At 35.7% G+C, this 13,346-nt stretch overlaps 1 protein-coding gene across 1 annotated transcript; it reads right to left on the reverse strand.

The window, feature by feature from the left end:
* Positions 1–621: 621 nt before the first annotated feature.
* On the reverse strand, positions 622–4,400 carry LOC145634536 (12-oxophytodienoate reductase 3-like). The gene is made up of 5 exons (XM_081685958.1): positions 4,242–4,400; positions 3,996–4,136; positions 2,172–2,302; positions 1,870–2,052; positions 622–1,681 (listed from the first exon to the last, which is right to left on the reverse strand). The coding sequence occupies exons 1-5, from the start codon at positions 4,325–4,327 to the stop codon at positions 1,020–1,022; spliced, it is 1,203 nt and encodes a 400-aa protein (XP_081542084.1). The 5' UTR covers positions 4,328–4,400; the 3' UTR covers positions 622–1,019.
* Between the last annotated feature and the right edge of the window lie 8,946 nt (positions 4,401–13,346).

Here is a 13,346-nt window from a genome sequence, read left to right on the forward strand (position 1 = left end):
ATTGTCATCGTCTCTACTACATCACCATGTCGGATGGAAAAAAAATATTATTGACAAAATTTGAAAGATCTCAGGTAAATTGTGTTAGGTGTCTTAACTACTTTGTAAGTTTGTATATTAGCTGCAGTAGAATTACCCAGAATGGATACTTAATTTTACAAGACCTAATATGTAAATGTCACTCGCCACGGTAGTTTTGTCGTTGTAATGCAAGAAAGATAAAAGAAACCAACAATTAAGAACTGTTGGGCTTGGGTCACCCCCACCTTGACAGGTCGTACGCACACTTCGCTCCGCATTAATATGGTATTGTCCGCTTTTTGTCCGATTTGAGTCTAGCTCGCACAGATTTGTTTTGCACACCTTCTCTAAAGGTTTTATACTAATGGAGTGTGCACTCAATCCACATTAGAATGATATTGTCCGCTTTGAGCCTAGCTCGCACAGATTTGTTTTTAGACACCTTTTCAAAAGGCTTTATACTAATAGAGTGTGCACTCACTTATAAGGAATTCTTTACCTCCTTACTCCTTCCATGTGGGACTTGGGATGAACTAACCCAACAAAAATACACAGATTTAACATGGTTCACTAATATGCATTTGTTAAGTCCACCAAACTAAAGATAGGAGCTTTATTGATCTGGAGGAAAATTAATTACAAAAGTAGGCTAGGTTTAGAACAAGAGATTATATTACTCCAAAAACAGTCGGAATAAAACATTACATAATTAAATATATCATTTTTGATGACATGGCAACGTTTAATATATATACTAAAAATAGTAAGAAGCTATTACTTTGATAAAGACTAAAGCAGAAATGTTGCCTATCATTTGGGACAGTAGTAATATACTGCAAGGCACTGTTCCAGATATCAAGGGTGAAAATTTGATGATAGCATTGCAGTTCAGATTTCAGAATTGAAGCAGCATGAACTCATATAAGCTTATTTTGTCTGAATTACTTTCCAATTGCAAGTCTAACTATCATACAATACCAGAGATATTCAAAGGTACACTATAGACGAGCCAATACCTTATTATCGGTGCTATCTTTACCAAGAAAGGGGTAATCAGTGTAACCCACTACAGGATCCTGGGTGTAGAATGTTTTCCGAAGATATCTATTCAAGGGAGCATTAACCTTAAACCTTTCGACCAAATCAGGATTTGATATAAAAAGCCTCCCAAAAGAGACTAAATCAGCATCCCCTTGAGCCACAGCCTCCATCCCAAGTTCCCTGGTGTACCCACCACTGCACATAAAAGATCCCTGATATGATTTCCTTAGAGTTCGAATAAGCTGAGCTTCCTCTTCTTCGCTCCCTTGTCTAGCTGACTCGGTTTGGCCATATGCAACATATCGAGGCTGAGTTACATGAAGATAAGTAAGCTGTGAGTTCAAATCTAACTGGAGTTTGTTGAGACACTTGACCACAGTAAGTCCAAGTGCAAGAGGATAGGAGTCTGAGGCATCAAGGTGGTCTATTGCTGGTGAGATCCTTATAGCAACTCTATCAGCTCCAACGGCTGTAGCCACTGCATGAACCACCTGAACTAAGAATCTACAACGGTTAGTGAGGGACCCACCATACTCGTCTGTGCGATCATTGATACCATCTTTTAGGAATTGGTCAATGAGGTAGCCATGGGCTCCGTGGATCTCCACTCCATCAAAACCTGATAATGACAGTTGAAGTATTATATGGCTGATTTTTTAACAAGTTAGTCGGCCATGATGCTAAATTGTACACTGTATACTTCAAGTTGGCCTTGAAGACCATGAAAAATTGACAAGAAACACTCTATAAATTGCAGTGACACACACACACACACACCAGCTAAACAATCATGAGAAGAGGACGAACCTGCTTGAATTGCATTCATGGCAGCCTGACGATATTGCTCAACAATCTCAGGTATTTCATGGGATGCCAGGGCTCGGGGAGCAGGGTATTTTTCAGTAGACCCATCTGGCATCAGTATTCTCCATCTATTTGATATCGGCTTATTTGTTGAAGAGATTGGTGCCTCACCTCCAGGTTGGTACACTATATAGAGCAATGATATCAATGATCTTTGATATCTAATAAGAAAAAATTTCGAAAATAAAGCAATAATGCTATATTAAACACAAGTAATTTATAACTATAGAGAGTTAATAGTGAACCTGTATGGGAGGCTCGACCAACATGCCACAACTGACAGAAGATGACTGCACCCTTGGCATGAACAGCATTAACCACTTTCTTCCATGCTTCAACTTGCTCATTAGTGTAAATTCCTGGGCAATGGGGAAATCTGCAGCATAATTCTGTTTTTGTCAGACATACGGTAGTAACATGTTTGTCAAAAAGACCATAATATGTACACAGATAGTGAGCTAAAACCAGAAGAATGTTACTAGCTAACTGTAAAAGCATAGGAAGGGAACATGAAAACCAATTTGGTTTTTCTAGTCTGGGTTTGTTAACTGATAATTTCTCAAGTAGCACAGTTGCTAGAAGAGAGCCAGGGACAAAACTAAGAAAGGGGTGGAGTATGCCTAACTACTAATCTCCACCTCCCCGTTTCAGCTTCATGGCCTATCTAATTCTTAAGATGGTACGAGATTAAGCCTGTACATTTCAAAATCCAGAAAGGCAGAAAACAGCAAAATGCTTCTTTTTTCCTCCACTCTTCTTTCATATATTCACTAATATATTTACACCAATAGCAATTAGTGTTATACCAGCTTAGTTTGCAATTTTTCTGTAGCCATTCGCATTATAGCAGCAGGCAACAACAAACTCATATGTCAACCAAAAATAGCTTCAGCCTTCAGGTAACATCCAATTAGCAGAATAACAGCATTATAGAATCTGTTTTCCGCTGCTCTTAATGAATCTTCTTTTCAACTCTAGCTAATATTACATTATTAAATTATTCTATCCAGTGTTGATTGCTAAATTTCTAAACATTAAGGTTTACCAAAGTCAAAGAGAGAAACAAAGAGGAAGTATCAACATTCTACATTCAAATTAACTTAACGTTGTATGAGTACATTCCAATTTTAATTGTCAAAGTTCTCAGCTTTTGTAACACTCAAATTTTTTTCAATTCTTTTCTTTTCTAATTGTGCCCCTACTTCAGACATGCAACTCATGTTTCCTCAATATCAAAATTCACCCTTAATGATCAAAATAATTACTACATCCGTTACATATTATGCGCAACGATTAGACATTTTTCCTCTCTACTTTATGTCAAATTGTTGCAAATAATACGTAACGGAGGTAGTATTAAGGAGTATCATTTGATTAATCTATACCTAGTCTATAAAAGCACAAATCTAAAATATAATTCATGTATCAATAGTAGCATTGCTACTAATTTCTTCCAGTGGTAGAATTGCTACTTATTTCTTCTATTGGAAACTATGATTAATAGATGTCACTTTAAACAAAAACTTTTATTAATAATGTCAACTTGTGTAAATAGTCAAAAATATATAACTACGGATTTTTGTATTTAAAAAAATCCAAACTTGGCTATGCTATCAATGATAAAAGTCAAAAGCATACAATTTGGGGTGAGAATTTCCCAAAAGTAAAATGAAAACCAAAACTAATATGAAGTAGTTATGTTTCATCAATTTTTTTATTATTCATTGCACGGGTCATAAAGCTAGTTAATTTTGTTTTCTCTACTATTCATCACCTTTTTATTTTTTTTGACAGGTACTATTAATCACCTTCCCTAATGCTATGTTGCCTGCTTTATTTCATAATCATTGCACGGATCATAAAACTAGTTAACCTAAAAAACCCGGAAAAATTCAAATCAACTACAACAATGTAACATAGTGCATCATAGATTCATAACAACAAATAATAAACTACTACTGTACTATTCAAATGATCTTCACATTTATATGACAAATCATCACATGATTCATACTCAAAAATAAATAAATTATAAGAAAATTTTAAAAAATAAAATATAAAAAAAATACCCAGGAGCAGTAGGAGAAATGAGTGTGCCCTCAGAAATCAAAAAACCACCAAGAGTAGATCGCTGAACGTAATACTCTTTCAACGCATCGTTTGGTATCTCATTTATCGCCCTACATCTTGTCATAGGCGCCAATACCACTCTACAACAAATTATAATAAACGGGTCATTACTCAAAACCCGAGATCAAATCCCGTCTACATCATTCTCAATACTCGAGGGGGAAACTAGTTAAAAAAAAAATTACCTGTGGGAAAGAGAGAATTTGCCGAGTTTGTAAGGAGAAAAAAGGGATTCAGTTGAATCATTTTCTTCATTCTTGTAACTTGCCATTACTGAATCAAGATTTCTAGGAGAGAGAAAAGTTGGAGCAATTGAGTCAATGAGTCATGGAATGATAGTCATAGTAGCAGCCAATTTTAATTGGTGGGAGAAAAGGAGGTTATATGGTGTGGTCAAGACTAGATTAATTATGTGGTCGGTGCGTAGTGATTTGATCATTGGACGGTTGAGATTTGATTGATCATGGTTATATGGGAATTTTAAGAGTTGAGATTTTAGATAGAGAAGGGGAGTGAAGTAGTGTAGTTATTGGACAAAAAAGTGGAAAAAATAGTGCGTTGGGAATTATTACACGCATTAGTTGTTTTAAAACACGTGGTTTTACTTTTGTAAAATATCATTTCCCAATATCAATATGGAGTGTGGGAACTTCACAAAACTCGGAAGTCAACACTAGGGGTGGGAATATGGGGGTAAGTAGAGGTGTCCACAGTGCGAGTCGTGCGAGCTGTGTTAGGGTTAGGTGGGTCGCCGGTTGGGGTTTCATGACACACAACACGACACACGTAAGGTAGGGTGGGCTGGGCTGGGCTGGGTCGAGTTGGGTTTGTGGGTTAGAGTGGGTCGAGTTGGGTTTGTGGGTTAGGTGGGTTCGGGTTGAGTTAGGTTAGTGTGTTAGGGTCGGGTGGGTTCGTGTGTTAGGGTCGGGTGGGTTCGTGGATTAGAAGGTTTTTTAATTTTTACAAAATTAACAATTTGATGGCTTGCTCTTAACTAAGATGCCTACGTATCCCTATATCACAAAATAAGGAATCAAAGCCAACGTAATTCTTATATTGTACTTATTTTGGAATTTGGGGGAGGAGGGGCTTGGACCTATCTTTAGAATTAAAATTTAATTTCGAAAAATTAGTTGCCTACATATCCCGAAAGAATCAAAGCCCACATACTTCTTAGCGTACTTGATTAAGACTTTTCCAGCCACCTAAGTTTGTTGCATCATTCGTTGACGACTCCAATATCATCACAGATCATCTTCATTGTCTTCGTCTTGCTTTAAACCTTGAGTTCTTCTTTAAGCTTGATCCCAATCTTTTTTACAAACACAAATTTGAATGCTTTCCAGAGTTAAAGCGATATCTTTTTTTCATCTAACACTCTTCTACCTGCACTAAAAGCAGACTTGGAAGCAACAGATGAAGCAGGAACTGCAAGTATATATCTTTTGCAATTCTCGCCAATATAGGAAAACTTTTTTGATGTTCTTGCCACCATTTTATAATTTGAAAGTTGTTTTTGGTGTAATACCCGAATAGTTTATGAGTTTATATTATATATTCTATATAAAAAAAATAAAATAGTTTATTTTATCTATTAAATAACTTTACTAATCTCATATTTTTATTTTAGAGTTCGAAAAATTTTAAAACCCTATTTTGTTTAAATAAGATTCTATAATTTTAAGCGTATATAAACTATTTTAAACCCTATAAATATTATTAACCATCAAACATATTTTATCAAAGAAAAAAAATAGTTTGCCGATTCCTTTGTGCGTGAAACGAACCAAACCAACATAATATATGATAATGATATGATGATGATGATGATTTACATCATTACATGGTGAGATCAATAGAAAAGCTGCGCAATTTTTGCCTTGAATATTGTTATTTCAATGTACTTTGTGGAAGGTAATCACCCGATTTTTGGAGTTGTTTAATAGTATAATTGTTTTATATAATTGTTGTATGATTTGCTATTCATATTTATGATTCATGTATATAATTATATGTTTTGATCAAATTTAATGTCTTATTACTATTGTTGTATATGATTAATTGTATTATTAATGTTAAGGTTTTTAATGTTGTCGCTCTAGTGAGTATTATTATTGAGGCATTAGGGTTATTAATGTAGAGTATTATTTTTGGGTTGAGATTTGATTATATTATATTGGGTTATTAGTATTATTTCCCTAAGAGTTGAGATATTTATGAATCGAATTATTATGTTATTTTATTTGGGAACATGTGCCATTATGGAGATATGATCTATTAGTTTGTTAATGATTATTTGATCGACGTATGAGATCAAAAGGTTGAGAATTATTATTTTATTCTTGGTTTGAGGCTCGACGTTATATACCTTAGTCTTTGGCATGTTGGTAAGAGGATGATAATCATGAGTTAAGAATGAGGTACAATCTTTATTATTTATTTTTCTATGGTCCCCTACAGTGGGAATTGACCCATATGTGGTCTAGATTAAGGTGGTGTTTTTTTGGTTATTGATAGTATTCAAGTTTTTATACTTGTTGGTTTGTTATTCGAATTACCCATGTCCAAGGCTAAGTATAAAAACAAAGAGCGTGGCACACTTTATGGGACAGATGAGTTGAGTAAAGGTTCGTATTATTATTCGAGGTTGGGTTTGACAAAGGTTACTTTCAGAGTACAATGTGTAATGTAGTTTCAAACTACATTATTTAATTGAGCTAGTATTGTTAATTATTCTATTATACTCTGTATTTTGATATATGATGATTACTCAGCTTTTTGCTGACATGTGTGTTGTTTGTTTTGTTGTGCTACTCGTGTTTGTGGCCATGTCTTTTTCTTATGGTGGCCCTGCGACGATCTATTTTTGAATTTGTCCTTAATGGTGAGCAGTCAAGATTTTCTAAGCAGGTTTAACAAGTGATCGTAGCTAAAGGAGCTCAAGTGTTTCGATTAGTATGCTATAACGAGTCTATAAGGTTGTATAAATAGCTCACCTAGTTTATTAATTGAGTTGTAATTATTGGTATTTTGTAAGCCTTAACACTTGACAGGTTGTTGAGTGTGACGGTAATACCTCCGATTTAGCTTAGGTGTATGCTTCCGCAAACTTTATTTAAAGGTTGTTTATTTTTCCTTTGATTCTTATTTATTATTAGTTAGTAAATCGGGGGTGTTACAGTAGTTGGTCTCATGTTGATATGTCAAATAATCATTAATAGCAAGTGTTGAAGAAGATGATGATGAGAAAGATGTAGATGCTTTGTGTTTTTTTTCATAACTTTATCAAGAAAACCAAATCTAGAATCGGAAGTACTAGTATTAGTTGGTGTTGCTAAATCAAAACCATAAATAGATGCATAATGATCATAAAGGTCTCCCAAAACAAATTTGCATTTGTTAATATATTGTATCATACAATTATACAAATTAAAGTAATCACTAATTTTAGTTTTGAATTTTTACACTTAGTTTGGATTTTTGATACAAATTGTATCATATAATTATACCGTTAGATTAGGCGGGTTGGCTGGGCTGTGTTGGCGGGTTGGGCGGGTTGGGTTGGTGGGTTGGGTGGGCTGGTGGGTTATGCGGGTTGGTGGGTTGGGTGGGTCGTGCATGATGAGTCGAATTGGGTGGGTTCGTGGGTTGGGTGGGTTAAACGAGTTGGACTGAATCACATGGGTCGAAATGGGTTGGGCTACATTTTTTGGACCCACGACACAACCACCTTTGCAGACGGGTTGTGCCGGGTCAGATCCGGGCATGACCCATTTGACCCACTAGCCGTGCGGGTTAGGGTGGATTGGGTCCAACCCGGCCCACTGGCCACCTCTAGGGGTAAGGGTACACATAGATATAATCTATGTATATCCCACATAGACAACACTTTAGTGATATTCTATTGATTGAAAATTTAGCTCCATCTTGGCCCACCTCAAAAATTTTGAAAATTTCATTTTCAAATATTTCGCAATCGAAAATTTAAATTTCAAATTTGAAAATGAATGTCACTTTATATTTGGCATTGAATCAAGAGTAAGGAGAAATTTTAGGAGATGAAGGTGGTCTAAGGCCCCGTTCTTTAGAGCCGCTCTGCTCTGCTGAGCCCAGCCTTGCTCTATTCTGCTCTGCTTAAATCAAATCTGCTCTGCTTTGCTCTATTTTCAAATAATTAATAAGGAAATTTTGATTTTTAACACCACAAAAACTCCAAAAAATGGCTTTTAACACCACAAAAAAAAAAACTTTTATTTTAACACCACTTTAAAAATAAAATTTAGAAATTACCACTTAAATCCAAGTTCCGTTAACGGAACAGTTGCAAGGGCCCACTCCAACGGATACTTTTTTTATTTCTGTTATAAGTAGTCACGATATTCTGCTTCTTCTTCCCTTTTGTGCTTCATCTTGTCATCGAATCTGAAGTTCTTACGAAATTTGCAACAATCCAAAGAGGGGAATTCAACCAAGCAATCGAGATTGTGTCTGGTATTAGGTATGTATGCAAATAATTTGATTGGCAACGTTAATTACTGCATATATTAGTTAATTTGCACAATTTCAGAATTAGGGTTCATGTAAATTCAAAATTGGGGATTTTTGTATTACAAAATTATTGTCAAAATTAGTGTTGTAGACTTACAATTAGTTCATATATACATCATTATATGTGTTTTTCTGTGTGAAACGATTGCAGATTATGTCAATTATAAGTTCATCTCCTTCAAAGGAACCAAAATGCCACTGTGGTGTTCCTATGGGCAAGCTAACAAGCTGGACAAGGGAGAATCCAGGGAGGAAGTTCAGGGCATGTAAGTTTTATGATCCAATTGCAGAAACTAGGGGGTACATGGTGCAAGGCGTTTCAATGGGTTGATCAACTTGATGGAACAGAGGGGCAAACACAAGTTATTAACAACCTGTTGTTGGACAAGAAGTTGTTGAAGGCTGAAGTAAATGAATAAAAAGGGAGGTTGATGATATCAGTGGACAAAGGAGGTGCTTGCTGAACGAAATTGACAATCTTAACATGAGGTGTAAGGCTTTAACTGCTGATAGGAAGAAAATGAACAGAGAAGTGAAGCAAGGAAAGAGGTCCTCCATTGGGTGCCTTGTTTCTATTAGCATTATTATTGTCGTGGCAATGGTAGTATGTGGGCTAGGTGTAGTACTTAGGGGTGTTTAGTTTTTACATCTAGTTGGAAGTTGTAATGAATTTAAGGGTTGTTTAATCTATGTACTTTGTTTTATTTGCTTATAACAATGCAATATATGTGAATTTTAACTTTAAAGCTTTGAATTGCATAAAGCACTTTTCCAAACAACACTTTCCCTTCAAATATATGAATTGTAGTGGCATTCAATACCTTACAAAAGTAGTGTTGTGCAAATGTTCAAAAACTATGCAATTAAACTACTGTTCTTCAAAAGCATGTGTTACTTGACATTCATTGCCTTACAGAAAATGATAATATTGTTCTAAGCACTGAATTCAACACAACATCACTGAGTCAGACTCATATTGCTCCTAGTTTGCAGCTTTGCTCTAGTAATAGGACCACTTGGTACAGTAGTTGGTGGTGGTTGACTTGATGGTGTTTTGGTTTTTGCTTTGGCTTTGCTCTGTTTAGGTGGAGGCTCTTTCAGGGGCTGACTTAACTGTCCTGCAGCAGCAACTTGTTTTCTATGAGGTAGGCAACCTGACTGCTCCTGGGGGAACTTCTTGTTGCCTATGCTATTTGGTCTTGCTCCAACTGTAGCCTGTTAAAACCATGCACAAGGAAATGTTAAAAGTAGCTTAGGGGAGAAAACATAAACAAAAATGTGAGTACAATAGCTATACCTTTTTAGCAGCCCTTAGCTCTTTCACCTTTCTCTGCTCTTCCACCCAAGCTGTGTTAACAGTTGGTCTGCCTGCTGAATTTGGGATTTCTGTGTCATGTTGAGTAGGGATCTTGCATGTCTTTGCATAATGTCCAAAGCCACCACAGTTCTTGCATTGGTTTTTCCTTTTACTTGTGCTTGGCCCAGCAGAAGATCCCTCCCCAGGTTCTAGTTTTCTCTTCTTACTCTTTGGTCTGCCTGGATGAACCTTGAGTGCATGTGGCTGTGGTTCCCTCATCTTAACCCTATCCCAGTGTTTTGGTCCAGGCATAGGCTGGAGAGCAGGTTCATATGCTTCCCTGTACTTTTCCAGATTGTTGTACTCATGCACATAGGCTTCAATGTCTGCCCTGCTGTCCAATATGCAAGCATAAGCATGCACACATGGGATTCCAGTTAAATCCCAATGGTAACAGCTGCAAGTGCCTTTCCCTAAGTCAACTAACACCTGATCATCTTTGAGCTGCACCTCATAAGTATCCCCTCTAGATGGCTACACTACACATGATCTAGCTACATACTCAATCCTCTCCAACAACATTCTCACATATGGCACCAAGTTCCCAGTCATCTCTTTTGAATTCTCCCACTTGTCCTTATTTCTGTTCATCATAATCTCCTCATCCATTCCATCTGGGTGAGGATAGGCTTGTCCCTTGCATCCCTTATCACTGCATTGAAAGTCTCACACATGTTGTTTAACAACATGGACTTGTAGTTTGGTGTGAAAGCATGTCTACACCAATGATGAGTTTGGAGTGGAACTTGCAACTGTTCCGTTAACCAAACAAAAATCTTCCTAAATACTATTAAGGGAATCCAAAAAATCTAAGCTATGGAAAGCTCAAGATTTTCGACCCTCTTGTATTATTTTGGGGGAAATTATTTTGGTAAATTATATTTTTAATTATCTCACAAAATCTCTTATATTTTCCTTAATTTTAATTCTCCATCTTTTTAAAATCTAATCATCATATTTTCTTGCCATTCATTCTTTTTTTAATTATTCCCCAAGTAATTCTAATTTCCTTATTATTTTTCATGACATACATACCTTCCATATTCAAGTATACACAATCACCTTAATATCCAAACATTCCTTAATTCTTTTACTCACTTCTCCAAGTAATCCCATAAACCCTACTTGTCATAATTCTTCCCACATTCTCTTGCCATAATTCTTGCATGAGCTAGCCTATAAATACCCCTTCATACCTCTTACATTCTTCACACCAATTCTCTTCTTTTCTTCTCCTCAATTTTACACAAATCATCCCGTTTATCTTTGAAGCCAATTTTCGGACACTTTTGGTCAGTTTTTGGGGTATTGATGTTTCACAAAAGATTGTTCCTCTCGAACAATCCTTGATTTTAGGCTCAAGAATCACCCAATTAGGAGTTATATCAAAGGAGTTATAGCCTCTGCAAGTTCTGCCTATTCTTTCCAACGCAAATCCAATTCTTCTCTTTTCCTTGGTTTCTTATCTTTTCTTATTCTCTTCTCTTATTCAATTATTATTATTATTATTATGGAGGATTTATAAATAATTATTATGAGTAGTTTTAATTATATAAAATTAGATTTTTAATGATGTTTATGAGAAATTAATTTAAAAGGTTCATGTACATATAATTGAGGGTTTTTAATTATTTGTTAATCTTATACTTCCTCTGTTCTTTTTAACTTGACATGTTTCTTTTATCACGCTTGCCAATGCAAAACTTTAACGGTCAATAACTTTAATTCTTCATAATTAAAAATATAAAAGTTATATATTATGATAGTACTTATTGAGACGAATTCAAAATGATCCAACATAAATCTGTTTTTCCTTACATATAATTCACAAAACACGGTCAAAGGAAGGGTGGTGAATAGTGTAAAAGTCAAAGCGGGTCAAGTAAAAAAGAACGGAGGAAGTATTGATTAAGGTTATATTTATTTTTAGGGTGTGTTCGATCAAGGTTCTTGAGGTTCTTTTTGTGTGTTTTTTCTAGCAAGGATCAAGGTACGTTTAGGTGGCTAGATACCTTTGAAAGTGATTGGTTTGAATAACATGTTTTACATGATTTGATTGGTGATTGACTTAAATTGATTTAAATTATGATTTTGAAATAAATTATGTTTGAAGGTATTGATTTTAATAAAAGTATTTTGAATGATTGATTTTTAAATCATGTTTTGAATGATTTGGATTACTGATCGTGTTTAAATAAAGGAATTAAAAGGTTTGTTGAATTAAATAGAGGTTTTTCAAGGGGTGGTGTTAAGTACCGCCCTCCAAATTTATCAAAATCGCCATCATTTGAAGTAAAATGCCAATCCTGCCCTTACTAATCCTAACCCATTTTCCTCCATTTTTTCCTCTCCACAAACACCCCGCCACCCATCTTTTTCCACACAACAACCTTTTTTTGGTTTACCGGGAAGCTCTTGGCGACGCAAACTCAGGCAGAAGAGGCGGCGCGACGACCTCAAGTAGCGACGGCGACAACGGCGTGTCCTCAAGCAGCAACAGCGACATAATGGGTGGAAAAAAGGTATGTTTTGCAATTTTTCATTTTTTTTTAAAAAAAAACTCCGGTAGCTGGTGTCGGAGATGAAAACCGGTTTCCAGCAAATGGTAACCGGCGACCAAATCCGGTTGACCGCAACCGGTAACCGGTTTTCACCTCCGATTACCAACCACCATTTTTTTCGTTTTTTTTTTTTAAAAAAAATTATTTGATTGTATGGTAAGCGGAGGCCACAACCGGTTACCTTCCACGGTAACCGAAGGTCAAAACCGGTTACCGTCCACGGTAATCAGAGGCCAAATTCGGTTACTGTCCATGGTAACCGGAAGCCAAAACCGTTTACCATACTGTAGACACCTAAAAATGTCTCCCCAAAACCAAACCCGATGATGAACACCTTTCACCGCCATTATTGGTCTAGTTGAGTAATTAATCCTTGGAGTGCTTAAATCCATGTTCTATACAATATATTTCATGAACCAATCCAATTTCTAGCTCATTTCCCTAAATCATAACCTATTTTCCACTTTTCATGTCCACATCACAAAACTGAGAGAAACTGATTTTATGGCTATAAAATTTTGATCCAATTATCATTTTTTTGGATAGGCCTTTAAATAAGATTTCCAACCATATATCATAAGCCCAATTCCGAGCTATAACGAAAAAGATATGAGCAAAACACTAAACTCGGCCTAAAACCGACACCCTTCCACTAAAACGGTCATATCTTAAAATATACAAAATATTTTTACTTGATTTTAATTGGGTTGGAAAGTATACTTGATAAGCTTTTCAATGATATATTATATGCCTTATTCCGAGTTACAGATCAAAAGTTATGATGATTTTACAAACGGATAAAAAAACTGGAATTACCGCACAAC

The sequence above is a fragment of the Chenopodium album genome, chromosome 6 (assembly GCF_948465745.1).
Source record: "Chenopodium album chromosome 6, dcCheAlbu1.1, whole genome shotgun sequence".
NCBI lineage: Eukaryota > Viridiplantae > Streptophyta > Magnoliopsida > Caryophyllales > Amaranthaceae > Chenopodium > Chenopodium album.

Coding starts and splice junctions, on each gene's coding strand:
- LOC145634536 (XM_081685958.1), bottom strand. CDS start 4,327: ATGGCAAGTTACAAGAATGAAGAAAATGATTCAACTGAATCCCTTTTT. Junction 4,137..4,241: donor AAATTCTCTCTTTCCCACAG/GTAATTTTTTTT, acceptor AATTTGTTGTAG/AGTGGTATTGGCGCCTATGA. Junction 1,682..1,869: donor CATGAATGCAATTCAAGCAG/GTTCGTCCTCTT, acceptor TGTCATTATCAG/GTTTTGATGGAGTGGAGATC.